Genomic DNA, 20347 nt, shown 5'->3' on the forward strand with positions numbered 1-20347 from the left:
TTCCCCCTGCTACTGAGAATCGCTGTTAACGCTCCGCCATCTTTACCGGAAGTCTCCTCTCAAAATATTTTCAACTGAGCTGTTGTGTTTCCATCTTCCTGCTTTCTAAACTTCTTTTGGAAAGATGGTGAGATAAATATTTCTTTTACGGACTGGATGGCCCTTGCGGTCTCTTCCAACTCTATGATTCTATTCACTAGCTGGATTAGGATACAGCTTCTACGTAAATATAGGTTAAAGCCATTAGTAAACTTTTGTTTTAAAGTACAAACTATGTGCCTGTTGTTTTTGGAGTCAGTCTCAGTTCTTAGGGAAGCACAGTTAGACAAAAGCACATTTCGGCTGTTCTGCTGGTTTAAAGCTAGACCCAAACAGGCTTGGCTTTGACATTTTTTGATAGTCAGTATTTTTGTTTCCTTAGCAAAGGTGGAAGCCTTAGAAAACTTAAATTAGCCCACAGAAGTCTATTGTAGTTTGGCCATATCATGAGACAATTGGGAGTCACTGGAAAAGGACATGAATGCTGGGTAGGAAAAGAGGGAGACCACATTACAGGTCGATTGACTCAGTCGCTCTTCTTTTGCAAGCGCCGAACATGGCAGTTTGTAACCAGGTCTCTTGGAGGTCTCTCATTCAGAGGGTTGCCATAAGTCACAGCTGGCGTCAGGGCAGATAACAGCGACAAAACATACACAGCTGTTTCCAGCTATAAAGGACACACTGCTTCAACCTCCATCTTCTCTGGTCAAGGCACATTTTTGGAGCAGATCTGCATGTTGTGGATTTTCCCCTCAGCAGCCCGTTGTCTTTCCTTCCTTCCCCTGTGTGTTTGCTTTCTTCCCTAAAGCATTACATTTATTATGTTTATATATGTCGTTTTTCGGCATTGTCTTCCGAGCGGGAAACGGCGGGGGTTTTTTTGTTTGGGGCCTGGGCCCGTGCCAGCGCAATATGGCAGAAGGTTTAATTGATGTAATTTAGGGAAGAGAAAAACACACAAGTGAAAAGAAACATACACGGCACAGATGTCCACTAGGCTGAGAAGCGCTCCCTTTGAATGTCGGCATAAATTTAGAGAGTGGCGCTTTTACAAGGCTTCCAGTAGTGCGCAGCTCCTTCCCCCCCCCCGCCCATAAGTGTGAAATACCTTACTCAGAACTGGGCTGCGGTGATAATTAGAATAATGTGTAGCATTTGTTTGAGGCTTTCATGTCTTCCAAGAGTGTTCTATCCATTATTTCTTTGTAATCTTTGGTGAGTCCAAAGTGCTGCAACCCAGAGTGCTAACTGAGGCTAGTTACAGGGCCCATAGAAAGTCCTTAGGAGTTTGTGGGTCCTTGCGCTTCACGTGACACAGTAATGTATGTGAGAAACTCAGTGTTGGGTTCAGCTTGGAAGTACTAAAATCATTTTTGGACTCCATGGATAGCTGCTTGGAAAGAGAGGCAATTGCGGGCAGAAAAAATGGAGGATAGGAGATGGTTGCGCACTCTTCCTTCCCTCTGCTATGTCTCTGCTTCAAAGTTCCCCTTCCATGCCAAAGCTTTTTTCTTTTTACTCAAGGTTTTCATGCCCAAGGTTCACATGTAATGTGTAGTTTTCCTCTGAGAGTTAAACTATAGGTTACACCAAAGATCCATCCTTGATTCCCCCCCCCCCCCAAATTTGCTAGTTTATGTTGAGCAGCTAAAGGAAAGAGAAGAATTTAACCCTCTCTTACTCCCAAGCACATCACTTCTTGAACCAGAATCCTATGTGGTCCCCAAACTACCATATATACTGGACTACAAGCTGACCTCCTGTATATGTTGAGGACAGGTTTTGGGGTGAAAAGTATGGATTCTGATATGACCCATAGATAAGTCAAAGGTAAAACTTAGTGGCATATAACAAAGGATCTAAAGAATGAAGCAAACAATGCCAAAGAAATTACAAAATTTCTGCAGGCATAACTGTGCTCTCACTAAAGGCTGAATGGATGAGAAAGTAGAGTTTAGTCCAGGACAGATTGCACTCTTGCCTTTTACCTGAGAATGTTCCATTTTTTCCCCTTTGGAAGACTTAAAGTCCAGTACTTACACTGAGTCAGGGATAACTTGAGTCAGGTTTTTTGGGGTCAATTTTTTTTTACCAAAATGTTTAAACTTATCCATGAGCACATACAGGATTTACTTCCTTGAGATCTTTCATAGTTGCAGCTTTTTAAAAAGTACAGCGCGCCCTCGGCTTACGTGGGGGATCTGTTCCGGACCCTGCCGCGTAAGCCGAATTCTGCGCATGCTCAAGCCCCATTGGAATGAGTGGGGCTTGTGCATGCGGTGGCACGGCGGCGCGTGCACCCCACGCCGCCCAAAGGGACTCTGCGCTCTGTGCGCTCCTGCGCAGAAAGTTACCAAAATTGCATTTCTGAAAAATGTTGTTTTGGGGCTGATGTCGGGGGCAGATTTTCCTACGGTTCCCAGCATGCCTCTGGGTATTTTGAATGATCAAAACGTAACTAAAGAACAACCACCACCACCCCTTGCAAAAAAAATACTTGAAATTTGGGAGAGAAGCTCCAGTATTTAAATGGTGAGGGTGCTTCAGGGGCAATTAAAAATGCCGAACGCATATGTTAGATTGGCTTTGAATCTTCGGCATTATAAAAGGTTCTGTTGTTGTCAGCCTGAAGCGTCATAATAAAATGGAACTTCTGTCTTGGATTATTTTTGAAGTATGCAAAAATAATTTGCGGAACAGCTTGCTGGAAAGGCTTGTGAGGCCTGAAGCATACCCCCCAGCTTTCCAGAGGAAAGACCAACGAAGACATTATCTGTTTATTTTTATTTTCCTCTGCTCAACCTAATGGTGAGCCACATACAATTCAGATAGAAACTAGAGGAAGGCCTTTTAGTCTACAGCATCACTGCGTGTTCCCACCAAGTTTGCTGTTGTTGCGGCGTTGCGAAATAAGTTTTGTAATTTTGCATAAAGTGCTGTATTATTGCTTGTCCAAAGCTGACATCTTTTCCAAACAAAACCAGAGACAGTTGACTCAAGGGAGATGTATAGAGCACCATTCATGAACTCTGAAAGTGTCTTGCCAAAACGTAGCAAGCCGCACATTAGCCAAGAGACTTGGGTCTTCCATTCCTTTTCTGAACCCCAAGTAAAATGGTGTATCTCTCCACCCCATTGAGGAAGATGTTGGCCCAGCCTTGAAGCCATCATTGTACAGGCCCTGTTTCTGGTAGCAACTTTATTGCATTGTGGTAGATCTGAGCCATGCAGATTGCATAGAGAGAAGAGATAGCCTGGGAAATTAGCAGATTATTAGTATTTCATTATTGTTGGATCAGCTAAATAACCTTGAGCATGCCAGCCCTCTTGCTGTTTTGAACTGATGTTCTCTTGAGTCCCCACCGACACAATCTGGCTTTGTATCCAGCTTTGTATCCACTGAGCAGATTGGTCCTCTTGTCTTTTACAGAGTGGTTGGTGGCTTTGAAACCCTGACAGCGATGGAGAACGTGGAGAGCGATCCGAAAACCGACCGTCCCAAGGTAAAATTGCTTGCAGAAATACTAACTGGGCAGACTGAACGTTGTCTTTCGATGTACTCTGCGTCTCTGTCGTTTCAGCTGAAGTTCAGGGAAATGGCAGTCCAGTGAAGCATGTTTTTTCTCTCTCCATTTTCTTCTTAGGAGGAAATCAAAATTAAGACAACAACAGTTTTTGTTGATCCGTATGAAGAAGCAGATGCTCAGGTGAGGACAGAGGCATTGATAAGCACCGAATTCAATGGCAAAACCTTGTTAGTTTGGAATATCAGTATGCAAAGGATCTTGTAGCACCCACTTCCCACTCCCCCACCTCTGCAAGGCAGGGAAGGCAAGAAAGCCTTCTTGGCACTTGGTGAAAGCTCTTTATTATGAGTGGGGAGCTCTCACTGTGATCCATCCCGGGACAACCTTAAAAAAGCACCCAATGCCTCTATCGTCCCTTTTGCGCTGCCTAGAAGGAAAAATGGCAGCAACAATGGCTCTTTGGTATTTCCCCACCACAGCAGAGAAGCGACCTCTGTCTGCTGTGGCAGGGAAACACCAAATAGCCTCCGAGGAACTCATGCTGAGCCCCAAAATTTGACCCTCCATGTGTGATATCAAAATCCATTATTTTGGCCCCAACTTCCCTCGACTTATGCATGAAATTGAACATATGTGATGGTTATGGTGGCCATAAGACAAACCCCAAAATCTCAGGGCAGGTCCTTTATTAAACCAAGGGTGCAGGATGTGGCGGCATGTTTTTGAGATCCTCAGAACTCTACATCAGTCAAAAGGTTCCCAAAAGTATGCAAGGAGAGAGGAGGAAGGATTTGTTCTCAAAATCTTTTTGTTTCCTGGAGTCTTAACAAGTGTCTCTGCAGCCACTTCAGGCTTACAGGATCTATATTGCTTTTTTCCACTTTGCGGGAGCCACACACAAAATAGTGGCTCAAAAAAAAGCAGGAGGGGGGAACCTTCCACAGAGTTAAGGAGCAGAAGGCTGCATTTTGCATCTTAGCCCAAGAAATTGACTTTGGGGCTAGAACCAGATTTTTCTACACAGAAAACCCCAAGCATTCCTGTTCTGTCCCCCCCCCCCCCCCCCCTTGCAGGGCCGCAGCTTTCTTCAGTTTAGCATGGGGGTGTGGGGAGAGATGTGGCTATTGTTAAAACAATTGGGGAGTCAAATCCTTGATGATCTTTTGCAATGACATACTTGGATCACCTAGACAGTCCTGGGCTGGATGGACAAAATAATCTGACCATCTTGAGGCATGTTCTTAAAGAGTGCTGACAGCGTTTGGATAAAGTGCCACTTAAACGTTAATGCTTCAAATCCCTCGCTGCCTTTGTTGAAATGTATCTTGAGATGGGAGTGACAATTAGGCTGGTGACATTCTGCAGTGGCATCCAGTGCCCAACTCCTATGTGGCCTCAGTGTTTGGCTTCTGCGCAACTAGGGCTTGCATGAGTCTCAGCCTCCTCGACTCTGGGCTGTGATTCATCAGAGTCTGGGTCAGTGCTCCAACACAGGACCTTTTTTCCCTCTATGGTTGGTTTGCAGCTGCTTACAAACTTGGCAGAAACTTGGCATTTCTTCGTAGGCTGTTGAGGGAACAGCTGTGTTCACAGTGAACCCATCCAAGTCAAAGTGATGTTCTGTTTGGCAATAGCAGCCTCCTTGTCCAGGAAGGTTACTGCTTTGCAGTTTCCAGTCCTGGCTTCACTGTCATAAACTGAGAAAGCAAGAGGCTTGTGGGCAGCACATAATCTTTGAGAGATTTGAGTTCCTGGGCATCTGGCTGCCTGGACTGCAGGTGGTCCGGCCTTTGGGCTGGATGCTCTCCTGACTAGCATTGCCGCTCCTGCTGTGGATGTGCTTTTTTAAGAAGGTTCACACCTGGTTGTGTTTTTCCCCCACCAAGGTTGCCAGGGAGAGAGAGAAGGCCCAGGAAGAGGAAGAGGCTGCAAAGGGGGCATCCAAAGCTGTGGTCCCAAAGAAGGAGAATCCCACTCCCAAAACGTACCGCGAAGGTGTTGGGAAGTACATTAATATAGCGGCAGCGTAAGTGCAAGCCTTTTGCTTTCTTGAGTGTGTGTGTGCCTGGTTTTGCATGGACAAATGACATTGTGCCATGCTTTCATGACATAGGAGGTGCCTTCTGCCAGATTGAATTATTTGTGCTCATAGCCTCCCTATCTTGCCTGCTCTGGGGTCTCAGTTCGAGTCTTCATCTGTCCCCTGCTCTCAGGTCTCTTAAACGGAAGTGCCAGGGACTGAATCTGCCTTTTGCACCTAAAGCATGTAGTTATTTTTCCACATTCTGGCTCTTTGTCCTTGTTCGGGCCCACACCTGATGGTTTAGTTTCTATATATATAAAAGTTCCACAGTGCTCACTGCAAAGTTAGGATAGGGATGTGCCACTGTGTAGGGACCAGGCATCCATTACCCTTAGAACTTCGCCCCCCCCCATGTGCTAACGGAGATATTTGGGGGTATCACAGGGCTCTGGATCACTTGTGGAAGTGGGGTGGAGGTATTTTTGTGTGTTTTCATGCATCTGAGTGCTTTCTGTATGTTTTGGGGGCAAAACGTTTCTGAAAACCACATCAATATGTTATTTTTAAACAAGAGAGTTGGGGGACTTTGCTGAGCTGGTGGGGGCTTCAGGATCTAGAAAATTGGTTCCCCAGACCACATGCAGCCTGTAGTGCAAGCCCCAAAATAGCAGGAGAGACTATGAGAGGGAGAAAAAATGTGTTTGTAAGAGAGACAAAGTGCCTGAGGATAAATAATTCCCCAGGGGCAGTTTGACATGAAAGCTAAAAAATTAAAAGTAGGTTCTTTGTTGTCAGTTGGGTCTAAATGTGGGTCCCAGGTCTGACAAGCTGAAGCCCATTCCCTTATTCACTGATGGCTTGCCTTCAACTGTTTTCCCCCCCCAATACATACCAGGCATTTTGTAGCTGAAAATGGTGGATGGAGAGAACCTAGCTGGCTCATCTCTCCCTTCTGACTGTTGTTGATCCCCAGGTACCTCTGAATAAACAGCTTCCAAGTTGTAAAATAATCCAGCACATTTTTATTGTGTCAGACAAGGGAGCACCCATTCTTGCTCTCATTCTCACTAGCATTCCTGAACTATTGAAGCTACACATAGAAATCAATGTTTCCCTTTTTGAAGGAAAAGAGAATTACAGTAGTGACCCACTCTCTATCCCAGTATAACTTCACCCAATCTTGCTCAAGAAGTCACAGGAATAAGACTTAGACAAGAGCAAACAAGGCTGCGTTTCTCACCTGGTGTTCCTTGAGGTGGTCTTCAAAGCACCCTTTTTCCGTCATCTAAATCCAGATACTGTCCCAAGTTTTCTAAACTACAGTCCAACTCCACAGTGGGAGCCACTCTTGCGCCTGCATTTCCAACTAGCCTTTCCTCATAGCAGCTTAGGTTATTCTGAGCGCAAAAGGCTACTACATTGTTGGACATAAGAGGTGGCACAAGTGCTCCACTACTCCATGACTATGGCTCAGCAGTGAAGCACAAAACTGTGAGTGCAGGTTGCAGATTCAGTCCCTAACATCTCCTGTTACTACTTGACTAGACCTCTGCCTGCAACCTTGGAAAACTGCTGTCAGAGCAAGGCAGTTTTGGGTTTGGTGGTAAGGCAACTGAGGATGCTTAGAGAAGGGAAAAGGCCATGTACTCAGTCATTAGTTTGGGGAAACCTGGGTTCATATCCTTTATTCAACCACAAATCCAATGGGCTAAACTTGGGTCAGCCTCTTTCCCACCTTACTTCCCAGTGTGTGTGTGAAAAGATGTAAGGGAGCTCATAGGATCAAGAGTGGGGGGAAAGATGTAATAAAATGTAATAAATAAATAAATGATCCTGTGGTATTCCATGATAGGAAGCGAGCATCAGAAGATGATGGACCGTCCACCAGTGCAGCTGCAAAGAAAGAGAAAAAAAGCACAGGCTTCGGAGACTTCAGCTCCTGGTAGCCAACTAATGGTGACGAACTCAATGAAACCCATCCATAGCAAAGCCTGGACAACTGTTTGGAATGAAAAAGGTCAGGGTTGTGTGCTTTTCCTCCCATAGCCGACACTCGCCCACAAAAAAGCAGACATGCTCTTAATGTGTCTTTGTTTAGCATTAGCGCCTTGGCAGCCTTTTCCTTTCTTTGAATCCCTTCTTCTCAGAAAGGTTCCCTTTGTTTATCAGTGAGGAGCAACACTCTTTGCTTCAGGGATGACTCTTACGTATGGCTGCTCAGCCGATTTCTCACTGGAACAGGAGGGGATGCTGAAATGGATGAATAAATGAAGTTCTGTTCCAAACAGAGGGCGGCAGAGGAGGAGTTCATCACAGTTATACCCTTGTTGCGGACCTAACTTCTTTTTGAATTCTGATGTGTAAAAACCAGTCCCTTTTGTGCCTCTGTCCTACTGAACTATTTTTATTAACTGTCCTGCCACCACTGAGGATTTGCATCTTCCTCCTCTCCGTGGGTTATTACATTATGAAGTGTAATACAATTCCAGATCTCTCAAGTGGCTGCTCTTGGTGTGAAATGGTGTGAACTGGACTATCTCAATTTCCTTCTCTGCCTGCTCCAAAAACGTATGCTACCTTCAGGCAAACTGAATTTACCAGGATTGTTGCATCAGACAACTTTAGCAGCCAGACCATACACAGAGACGCTGAAATATTGGACTTTGCAGTGGTTTGGTAAGATTCCCGCTAAGGATGGTACCTATGTTGCTTTAGAAAATCGCCTTTTTAAAAATGGTATTGCTCTTATTTTTTAAAAAGAATGCCTTGATAGGAAAATATAACGTGTATGAATGTTGTAACATATTTTTCATTAAAGACTGAAGTTCATTTGCTTGCTTCTTCTCAATTCAGTTTTTTCTGCATGGTGCTAGCAGAGTTTTTTGTTTTTGTTCTCTTGCCAGGAAATTAGTCAACCCATATTTTTCTAAGCTCTTTACAGGAGTCTGGGCTCATTTGAGGAAACGGTTGCAGCGCTCGGGAAAGGTTCAGCCTCCACCGAGGAGGACGACAACGAACTTCAGCTTGCTTGTTTTTCTTGCCATCACAATATGTTAAAAGATCAAAACACCGGAGTTGTCCTCCCCAGGCTGCTGCTTTGGGGGGGCCTAGCAAATGCAAGGGGCTCATAGCTAATAAGTTCGGTTGGTGTTCCTAATAGACACCTCTAGATGCAACAGGAGAAACAGGCATGCTCTGCCCAAATATAGACTAAACATCACACACACACACACACACCCCAGAGCAGGGAGGCCATGCTCTGAACCGTTCTATGCTTTGGTCTAAAGACCATTTAAACCTCCCCATCTCTGTGCAATGACTGGGTCAGTTAGCGGACCAAAAAAACCAACAATGATCCTCTCTACTTTTTGTCAACTGCTAGAAAAGGATGGTGTCAAGAGCCTCCTGCTCCTGTGATTGTCTGTTTTCTGGCTTGCTTGGGCCTTGTTGTTGTTGTCTCTCTTGGCAGAGGTTGTCCATCATCTCTAGCAAGGCTTTGTTGCACCCAGGGGTTTTTTTTTTTTTTTGCTCCCAAAGTCCTAAGCTGCTGCTGCAGTTGGGCTGAAGCCTTGTCTCGCTCTTAACGCCCAGCATGTGGCTTGAATCAGCCCAGGCTCTCTTCTGTCATCTTCCCCCAAGCTGAAAAACGGCTGCTTTGCGGATGACCTCAGCCTCTGGAAATATTCTCTGAAGGCAGTGTGTGTTTTGCTGCCCTGCTCCCTCCCCTTTCCCCTGTCCAAGTGGAGAAGGATAGCAACAGGGCTGGAAATAGAAAGCCTGCGTGGGAAGGTTGATTGAAAGAAATGGTGACTTCTCACAGACATTCTGACCCCCATGCATATGTCACCGAAACATGAAAGCCTAAATTAGCCAGTGCATACATTCCCTATTAAAATGTCTCCTGGTTTTAGTCTCTATTTGCATATTTTGAGAAATATGTTGTCATGTTGTAAAATATCCCAAATAGATCCTCACAGTTTCCTCTAAAGGCCAAATCAGTATTGCCTTCACAATCCTCTCTTCTAAGGCTCGCTTGGGCACAGAGTCCACTTATTGGCTTGATAACAACAAAGAAAACTTCGAAGAGCCACAGCATCAGATGGCACCAGCTATATCACAGACAATGACAACAACCAAGGAAATGGAGCTACAGGTTTGTGTGGAAAGCATACATCCTAAAAGCTGATATCACACACAAACAAATGAGACTAAGGGCTCATTCCCACTGGCAGAATAACATAGGTCGTGATAGAGATCCACTCCGTGTCCACAACCGATTTCAAAAGAGCCTTCATTCTCACTATAAAAGGATCTTTTTTTGTGCCACTTGAATCGGGGGGGGGGGGTTCATCCTCATTTGCGCTGCTTCAAGCCGGGGATGGGGGCAGCTGTGGATGGAGCACAAGCCGGCGAGAGGAGAGAGCCAAGGCCGGGGACAGCAAGAAGGCGCTGGGGAAGCCAGGCGGGGAAGGAAGGGGAGCACAAATTTTTTTAAAAATAATAATAAAATATAGAATGTGTGATTGATTTTGCAACTAGTTGCCTCACAAATAGTTACAAAATCAATCGCATATCAAACAATCACATTGATAGAATATATGATAGAGTAAGTGATGAATATGTGATTGAAAGAATATGCGGTTGATAGAATATGTGAATAGGTGATTGCTAGAATATGAGGGTGACTGAATACGTGATTGATAGTTCGCGGTTGATAGAATATGTGAATATGTGATTGACAGAATATGCAGTTGATAGAATATGTGAATAGGTGACTGATAGAATATGTGATCGATAGAGTATGTGACTGATTGATAGAATATGTGATTGATTGTTTGATTGATAAAATATGTGAATATGTGCTGGATAGAATATGCGGATGGTAGACTATGTGAATATGTGATTGATAGAATGTGATAGGACAGGGCAGGATAGGGGAGGATAGAATAGGACAGGATAGAATATGTGAATATGCGGTTGATAGAATATGTGAATATGTGGTATATAGAATATGTGATTGTTAAAATAAGCGATTGATAGAATATGTGGATGGTAAGAACACGTGGATGGTAGAATATGTGGAGGGTGGAACATGTGGATGCTCGAATATTTGGTAGAATATGTGGTGGGTATAATATGTGGAGGGCAGAATATCCTGTGGGTAGAAAATGGGGAGGACAGAATATGTGGGTTCAGGTTAGGGGGTTAGGGTAAGGGTTTGGGTTAGGTTTAGGGTTCGTATTAGGGACAGGACAGGATAGGATTGGATTGGACAGGATATGATAGGATAGCATAGGAGAGGAGAGAACGGGATAGGATAGCATAGGACAGGAGGGGACAGGACAAGATAGGATAGGAAAGGACAGGAGATGATAGGACAGGATAGCATAGGACATGGCAGGATAGGATAAGATAGGATAGGACAGGAGAGGAGAGGATAGGATAGCATAGCATAGGGCAGGACAGGACAAGATAGGAGAGGAGAGGAGAGGAGAGGAGAGGAGAGGACAAGATAGGACAGGATAGCATAGCATAGCATAGGACAGGGCAGGATACGATAAAATAGGATAGGATAGGACAGGAGAGGATAGTATAGCATATGATAGCATAGCATAGGGCAGGACAGGACAAGATAGGATAGGACAGTAGAGGATAGGATAGCATAGGAGAGGACAGGCTAGGAGAGGAGAGGACAAGATAGGATAGCATAGCATAGCATAGCATAGGACAGGGCAGGATAGGACAGGACAGGATAGGGCCGGGCACAATAGGCGAGGATAGGACCGGACAGGACAGGATAGGATAGCATAGGGGACAGGGCAGGATAGAATGTGAATATTTTATAGAATATGTGACTATGCAGTTGATAAAATGTGCAATTGGTTGATATTCAATCAACTGCACATCCTATCAATCACATATTCACCTATTCAATCAACCGCATATTCTATCAATCACATATCACCACCACCACCCCAGGCTTTTTGCGTTTGCTCTGCTTTATTTCCCCTGGAATCCATCCAATGAGGATCAGAATCAATTTCCAATGGGAACTAGGGGCATATAGCCCGGAATCAGGATTCGGAACTCATCATAATGGGAACAACCCCCAAATAAAACACAGACCAAGAGTTCATCAGTGATTAAACACCAACATGCACACTTTCCCTGCAAGCAGCATCAGAGAAGAGTCATTTTGTGACCTAAGGTCAGTTCAGTACAGACATTCCTAGCTCTCTACGGGGCAAGAAAATGGCTGCCAACACTACAGCTCCAGGGACACACAAGAGTTTTCCAACTGGAGACAATGCACCTTTGCCACTCTCCTCATGAGGATAACGGCACCGCAACAGCAAGGGCCGAAGGGCTGTGTTGGGATCATGAATACATAGCAATTATGAATACATAACAGTAGGTTATGTATTTGTAATTGCCCAATAGGATGCCAAACAAAATATCACTCAAGCATTAAGTTTGCTGGTGGCTGAAGCCAGAGATTGGTTGTAACAATATTCTTTAACATGCAGATTACTATCTAGGTCAAAACTATCATTGCCAATGAGAGATTCACGTGTATTAACAGTAGTTACACATGGGTTTTGTTGTTGTTATTGTTAATAGTTTATTAATGCTACTATCAATAGAAAGCCACCATGGTTTGAGTGTTGGCCTAGGACTCTAGAGACCAGATTCCAAATCCCCACTCAATCAGGGAAAGCTACTGGGGAACCCCGGGCAATTCAAATTCAGAATGCAAAGGCAGACAGCTCTGAACAGATCTTGCCTAGAAAACCTGTTGGAAACTATTTTGAAGACACACAACAGCAGCAGCATTCGGAACTCATTAGAAATATTACCCACTCTCTTTTTTCCCCTTCCCTAAAGTACCTTGAAGGTACCCTAAAGGGTCGCTTATTCAAAAAAGATTAGGGACATACCTTACTCTCAGAAAGCCTAAGAATGTCCTGTCTTTTGGTGACTACACAGTCCCCCATTTTCTCATCATTCTCGGGTCTAGCTGTAAGTTTTGGTTTTTACCATCCGCACAGGGAGGATAGTGAAGGAGGCTAGAGGAAAAGATTGTTGTTGTTGGTCTATGGCAGATGTCTCCAGTAAACTGTAATAAGGCTTGAAGTGGGAAAGAAAATGGGATTCTTCTCTACCCAATCTTACTGTACTTGTGTGCACCCCTCTATAAAAAGCAAGGCAAACAGAATTCTTCCAGCATCTGTGTGAACAGCAAAACAGAGAAAAGGAGAAAAACAGATCACTGTGTCTCACCAGCTACCCCTAGCATGTTTTATTTAAAATAAAGATCCATAAATTCAGCCACCAGAAGGGAAATCAAGAAAGGTGTAAGAAAAAGTAACCCCTGGGTGTGTTTGGGAAGAAGTCTGCAAACGATGTGGAAGGTTCAAAAAGGTTTCCTTTACTTAATGCACGGCTTACCTGACCTGGCTGTTCATTTTACATAGGAATATTGTTATCTTTGGATATAAAGGTTGCTGAAACATGAAAATCTCACAGGAGCAGGGACTCCGTAACAATCCAGTGAGGACTGAGCATGCACCAAAGCCTCAGAAATGCTGACTGACTCCTGGGTGGGAAGAAAATAAAGGAAAACCTGGTGAGTGAGGGAAAAGAAGAGAGTCTGGTGGAGGAAGGCACTGCAACAGTGAACAGAAGTGCTCCATGCTGCCAACCTTTTGTTGCAGGTCCCATTTGCTACTTCTAAATCTTTCTACCATCTACTCCAGATCTGAGAAGGAACACATGAGAGAACATTCTGCCAGAGCAGCAGCCTGTGCCGATCGCTCTTCATGTTGGTCAAACACATTGGTGGCAGTCCAGGAAAGCCAGTCTAGCGAACCTCTTTAAATACCCACAGATAAGTTTTTATAGAAGATTCTAACAAAAACTGGACAGGTTTGTGAATGCTGCTCCCCCCTTTCGTATAGCCCACAACAGAGCACAAAGAGAACAAGTGAAGTCAACAAAACAACTGAAAGCTTTTATTGTGATACCTCAAAACAGATACAATAAAGTGAAACAACAAATTGTGTACAGTATTGCTAGGACAAAAACCAGAAAGAAGCCACATTAGCCGCAAAAAGAAAGCATGTTTTAAAGTGTTTCAGCAACGAGGCACAATTCAGTTGCCATCTAAGGCTTCTCTGAAATCCCAATCTGTTAAATTACAACATATATTTACGGGTTGTTTTTATGCTAACAGTGAATGTGGCACTACTAAAGAATGACCCTTGACTGCTTCCTACCATTTCATTCTCGCCCCATTTTTCTCATATACATATACATATATATCTGTGGATATTAAAATGTTGCTATCTGGGAATGTCAATATAAAACACGTTTTATCTTGGTCGCTTATTATCTCACTCAAAAAAATAAAGCCATATTTTGTAAATCTCACATTTCATAGTCATTAGAAATCAAAAGGGGTTCACCCATGTTAATAACATTCATATTAATGGCCAATATGGGCTCTTCTTTTTCCTCAAAATGTAAGCACTGTTATGACCACATCTGGTTTGAGCTGGCATCAAGTGAATTTCCAGTAAGTAACGCAGCAATTTAGAGAGGCATTGATAGTTATCAACTTGCCGTATCTTACAAAGTTCAAAATATAGCATAAACTCAGGCCAGACCAAAGACAGTGCTTGCTAGTCCCCTTCCATAACAGGCTGTGCCTGCTGCATTTCTGCTTAGGTTGTTACAGAATGGATTCATGACAAGCACAGCAAGTCAAACCCATATGCACAACAAGACTGGTGACACCAAAAAGGCAAGCTCTAATTTGGAACAAGTCGTGAACGTTACAACTTAATATCCGGCAAGTGTGGAATTTCTTTTAGGGGGTTAAAAGGCATCCATGGACATTAGTCTCCAAGATGTAACTGCTACACAATGTCAATTCTCACTACTGTAATGGCTTACACCAAAGAAGCAAGAACATGAAGAAGGGATAGCAGCCAAGGCTAGTTCAAATGAGAGCAAGGAAATGTGACTGTTTCAGGCTACAACTCCCAGTTGTTGAGTGTAGGATTCTGAGAGTTAAAGTCCAATAGGTAACATGTCCAAGCTCTGGTTCAAATGCACAAAGCCCTGTTCACATTGATCATAAGCACAAACCTCACTAACGCAACCACAATGAAAGTTACATCTTATCTTGATGAAGTTACTTCCAGTATTTTCCTTACTAGGTGCTTGTCGGTGTGGTTTGTGCAGAGCTGCGAATCCCTTCCTCTACACAGCTGTCCATAGGGACAGTCTACATAGAGCTCTGAGAAATATTCAAACTGCATTTCGTCATGTCATATTTTTTTGTTATTTTATGATAACCATGGCTGTTGAGTTCAAACAAACACGCACACATACACACACACTTCAATACATGTACATTTTGCCAAGCACATTCTTGCATGTGCCAATGAACATTCTCCCCAAGAACCAGCTTGTAGTCAGTTCATCTAGTCCAAAAAGGAAAGGAGGGGGGGAGATAGAGAGAGACTAGTAGAGAACACACAGATGCCCACAAAAATTGCGGTTACAATTTATAAAAAATATATATATATAAAATAAATGTTAAGACCAACAGTAATAAAAACAATACAGGTAACAAAAGTGCTCAAGTTGGAGGGAAAGCGCAAACTTACCCAGAAAGAACACGCAAAATCTTAAATAGAATACATTACAAAGTATGGTTAGAGGGAAAATGTTTTGTAAAATGTTCTTCAAGTATTATGCTTTTTTTTTTTTTTTTTTTTTGTAATGCTGGAAAGTTCAGTAACCAGACTGATATATCAACCAACATCCAGCAGTCTCTGGATTCAACAGTCACCAAAACTGCCAAGCAGAAGCACCCAGTTTCAATGAACCTCCAACACTGGCAAGCAAGAGTCCATTTCTTCACAGATGCACAATGTGGGAATGCTACTTGATATACCTATCGGTTATAGGTTTAAAATCCTCTACCTCTACCACTACCCCCTCCCTTTTTCTGAATCCCTAAAAATATTGCTGTTTGGTATTCTCCAATGCTTTGTCGGCACTATTAACTCGCACTAGATTTCCTTCCAGCAATTTGATACGCTCTAGGTGCTAGCTTTCGTGTTAATCTCAGTTTTTGGCATCCAGGTGAAACAAAAACGTTTTGATGAAGATGACCATACTGGTGAACGCAGAGCCCCAAGCTACACATGACATGCAAACTCCTCAGGAGAACTCTGGTAGGAATGGGGAAAGAGTTAAGCAAAGGCTCAACCCTTCTCCCCAACTCTTACAGTTTCTCTTCCTTCCAATGCAAACAGGCGTTAGAAGCCCTGCAAGAGAAAGCTGCTTGGGGAAGCGATTTACAGTGGGGCAAAAATATCAAGCCCTCCTTGCTCTTTGCTGGTTCTCTACTTTGAATCACAAAGGTTTTTTTTCAGCCTCAGAAAACCCAACATGTACATTTTCATGTAATGAGCAGCCTGGCCCTCAACTATTCAGGTTTGGAATACAAATGGTGCACTGATAAAGAGGTTGAACTACTCTCCAAACCTCTGAAAAACCTAAAATTTCTCCTCTTCTTCATATACTACCAGGGGACAGAAACGCACCAAACAAGTAGCCTGCTATTGTAAGAAGGTAGCATTTCTCTCTAGGAGCAGATTCAGAGCCAGTTATAGTTAACATCGTAAGCCAAGGATAGGGGCATTACTGCTTATCGTTTTAGTATATTGCCAGTGGATACTACACCGGAGGGAAATGTAGTTCAGATTCTTTATAGTCGTAGAGCACCAGAGGGAAGAGAAGGAAACCAGGCCTCCAGATGAAAGAATTTTAAAAGTACTATAAAGTAAGTAAATTCAACTAGAGTTTCTGGTCAGGGCACTTTAGGCAGCCATTTCTGTGTCACAAACCTGCAGGACACAAAGTGTCTGCCTGTACCATTTTCCAAGCTGTTTACTCCTAGTCCATGAGAAAGGAAGGCTCTGTTCTGGCTGCGGTTACTACTAAGTTACCACAGGGCCAAGCCTACACCCTACGCAGCAAATAACTCCTCTCTGAGAACCTCAGCTTCTTGTAGCAGATCTATGGGGGCTGAAACTATTTGATATGAATCAAGGTGAAATCTGGTTCACTGCACTTTATATCAAATGCTAGACTGAAGGTTTATGGAGCAAAAAACTCATTTGCATTAAATAAAGCACCAGAATAAAGGTCATTCAGTAAAAAGAGGATATGAATCTAGCTGTCACTAGTACAGCTCTTTGGATTTGAATGCCTAAGAGGTAACTATATAAACACATTTACATAGATATATTTAATATCTTCTTCTTCTTTGCATCACAGTGTAACCATACTACTTCCCAGGTGGTTTATTTGGGAAAGAACTCCTCAACCAAGATGGGGGTAGAGGGGAAATCATCTTCAGAGGAAGAGTACTCCTATTTTTACATGAAAGGAATAGATAAAGTGCAGTATAGATTCGAAAGCCTATTAGAGGATGTTAGCAGCAGCTAAGGAGAGACAACGCAAAGCTTTGTTACAACATGTAAAAGTTCCACTGTAAGGCTTCCCACAGAACTCATGCGATCAGCAGTTATGTAGTGTTAGTGTAAAATACCATACATTTTTCCTCATGTAAATCTTAGAACAAATATTAATGCAAAACCCATGACATAAAAAGTATTCAAACCTCTTGAAACGGTGCGCACAAAAGTTCTCTCGTGTGTAAACTTTGCACGCTTTATACACATCGTGGAAGTGTCTGGTTGAGTCACTCCACTTAAAAGCAGCAGCTGGGAAAAATTACAAGTTGATGTTTCTTTCACATAAGTGTTTTATTACAAAAATGTGCTTAGGGATGATTCAGCCAGCAAATCAAACACCCCTTTTAAAAAACTACCTTGCTACTTTTTCTTTAAATGAAGAAATTAAGTCAGTTTGCCACTTTTTCCCCTGCTTGTCAATGCCAATGTCTCACAGGCAGGGCGACAGCTAAAGGCTCTGGCCACTTATCGCACAGAAAAATAATGCTGTGTTTAAGAACTGCAACAGCAGACCACTTCAGTGAAATATCACCGCCTTTGTCCAGTGTGTTAAAACATACAGCTACATGGAACCAGCCATAAAATTCAATGGATGTACATGTCCCTGTTAAAGGTACAGTACCCAAAATGTGTCACACCGACATATTAAAAGTAACAGCTGCATATTTGTGTGTCTTTTGATCTTTGCTAGACATTCTTCCTTAAAAAGAGCAAACTCAATATGCTCTTAGGAATGTAGTGATTAAAGTCATCTATTCTACAGTATTACTGTCTTAGTTACCACTGCAAATTAATGGTATCCCCTTCCCTATCATTCACTCTCTCTCTTGTTGTATAAAAGCAAATCTTTACTAACTTCAGCCAGTAAACCGACTGAACGTTAATCAGGTCCAAAGATTTGCGCAGGTTGTAATAGGCAATGCTTTCTTAGAAGTATTAATGATTATTTGAATACTTTTCATTGCAACAGACATTTTTGAAAAAGTCATGTTCATTCCATACATTCTCTCCAGGACTGTTCACACAGGCCTCCTAAAAAACTCTGGGGCAGGTGATCGGTAAAAAGCATGCAGAGTAGAAGGGAACACACTGAAAGGCAAAGGTCCAAAGAGAAATACTTACTAGTAAAAGTAATTCGCAATTAGGGAATTCTTTTAGAAAAAGTTCATCCAAAACAACTGTTCACACAGGAATACATATACAAAAAGAGGGGAACATACACAAAGAAAGAAAGGCAAAAAGATGGCCTCAGGATGAGGTGAGGAGCACAAAATTACACTACTTAGTGGAAGTTTCCAGAAAAAAAAAAGATGCAGTGGTTTTTCTGAACCGCCCCAACCACAATCCTTTTTGCACTAGTCTTTTATAAAGCATGTTCCACAAATTAACTGTCCCAAAAGAAAGAGCAGCGTTCGGATTTACTCCCAGCCATTGTCTTTGATCATGTGGGCCAGTTCAATGATGAACTTTCCTTCTTTGTATTTCTGACTGCTCTCAAATGCATGTTCCTAGGCAAGAACAGAGGGGGAAAAACAGCTTTGTGTTACATATTCATCTCAAACAAGACATTAACATTAAGGGTAGAGCCAGAGCACTTCCATAAACAGTTTTCTCTGCATCAGTGGTTCTCAAGCAAGGAGGCTTCAAATGTTCTTGGACTCTAATTTGAACTCCTAACCATAGACCATGCTGGTGAGGACTTCTAAGAGGTGAAGTCCAATACCATTTAAACCTCTCCCTCCATGACTGTGGTTCTTCAAGTGGTCACATAACAGCCTGATCAATACTGAACAAAACTGGAGAGGTCAAAATGCTCTGTCAGTTTCACAATGGAAAGACTAGCTAGGGTCCATGGTGCTTAAGGTAAAACTCACCTCACATATACAGGACATTCCTCAAAAAATGGTGGCAGAAACACTGAAAAATTCCATGCAGCCTGGTATGTTAATAGTAATAAAGACAAACTGAGTATATTACGTCCTCAGGCAAATGTACCCAAAAACCTGGTATATTAATACAATGATACAATAATTATCTTTTTTACCTTTTCACATCTTTCCTTATATACTTTGGAAAGGTCTTTTTATTGATTGTCTGATAACATTTCATTATGTGTGAGCTGAACTTTTACTTAAGTTTTTTTAAAAAAACATTTTAAAAAACGGAAGATAACTAAAGAGTGGCATCAGGGTGGCATCCAGCCGTATTCGGGGTGTGCATTGTCTAAACGCCACACCCCCAAACATGGGCCAACGGCAGTCCTTTTGGCCCGTCTGTTTCAGACCTCAGTCACACAGTTTCTCTTGCTCTTTTTCTTTCACACTCTCACAAGGGTACATTCACACTAATTCCCTGACACACTGGCCCATTTTTCTGAGGAATTTCTTTCAGTCTCAGAAGGTGCTACATAGGATGCCTTTATCTCTTTGGTTGTGACACACATAAGCCTTTCTCTCAGTCACACTCAGCTACATGCTTTCTCTTGCTTGCTTTTCCCTCTCACACCTTCTTAGCCAGTTACACATACACACACACAGTATCAAATCATGGTCTCTGTCCCTCCCTCACAGACACTGATTCACACACATTTTCAAACTCACACACACATACTGTGACACCCTTTCTTTCTCACAGTCACACATGCATTACTTTTCGCACACCCCCTTGGTACCACCCTCAGCATGAGTAACTTTCTCTCACACACTAATTCTCTCCCACACACACTCAGTAATGCTCTTTTTCTGACTCTTTCCCTCAGATACATTCATTCACACACCATTTCTCTCTTTCTCACACACACACACTTAGTCACACACTTCATGTAAAATGTATTGAAGTTTACAAAATCTAGAAGTGACATTGCTAATCATTCCATCGCCTTTGCTCTTCTGGCTAAACACAGAAAACTGTCTCCATAGTTTTTCTGTTTTATCTCCACTATGGGCTTATTTTTAGGTTATTTTCTTTTCATTTACTGGGACTGATACAAAATACACAAAGGACAGATGAACTCTGTCCAAATTTAAAAGCAGGGATCCTGGTGGAGAGGTCAAACACTCGTGTGTGCATGCACACAAACACACACTCTCATGTCTCTACTTTGATGCTGCTTTTTTACTGCCTGCCCTGTTAGGGAATGAAAGCAGTGCTGAGAATAAGGAGAAGAAGAACCTCCAGTTATCTGGTCCTCTCCCACTAAGACT

At 42.8% G+C, this 20347-nt stretch overlaps 2 protein-coding genes across 3 annotated transcripts in view; one reads left to right on the forward strand and one right to left on the reverse strand.

Annotated features, from left to right (window-relative positions):
• The window catches only part of PPIL2 (peptidylprolyl isomerase like 2), an 80437-nt gene extending 72019 nt beyond the window's left edge, over window positions 1–8418 (forward strand). The window contains exons 17-20 of the mRNA XM_042441918.1: window positions 3470–3542; window positions 3684–3746; window positions 5453–5592; window positions 7442–8418. Coding sequence (XP_042297852.1) covers window positions 3470–3542; window positions 3684–3746; window positions 5453–5592; window positions 7442–7535 — 370 coding nt within the window. The 3' untranslated portion in view covers window positions 7536–8418. The remainder of the gene's footprint in view (window positions 1–3469; window positions 3543–3683; window positions 3747–5452; window positions 5593–7441) is intronic.
• Window positions 8419–13579: 5161 nt separating this feature from the next.
• Window positions 13580–20347, reverse strand: part of YPEL1 (yippee like 1) — a 30356-nt gene continuing 23588 nt past the window's right edge. For both annotated transcript variants that reach the window (XM_042441816.1, XM_042441815.1), the window contains exon 5: window positions 13580–18652. In XM_042441816.1, the coding sequence (XP_042297750.1) occupies window positions 18563–18652 (90 nt within the window). In that variant the 3' untranslated portion in view covers window positions 13580–18562. The remainder of the gene's footprint in view (window positions 18653–20347) is intronic.

This window comes from Sceloporus undulatus, chromosome 10, assembly GCF_019175285.1.
Source record: "Sceloporus undulatus isolate JIND9_A2432 ecotype Alabama chromosome 10, SceUnd_v1.1, whole genome shotgun sequence".
NCBI classification, from domain to species: Eukaryota; Metazoa; Chordata; class Lepidosauria; order Squamata; family Phrynosomatidae; genus Sceloporus; species Sceloporus undulatus.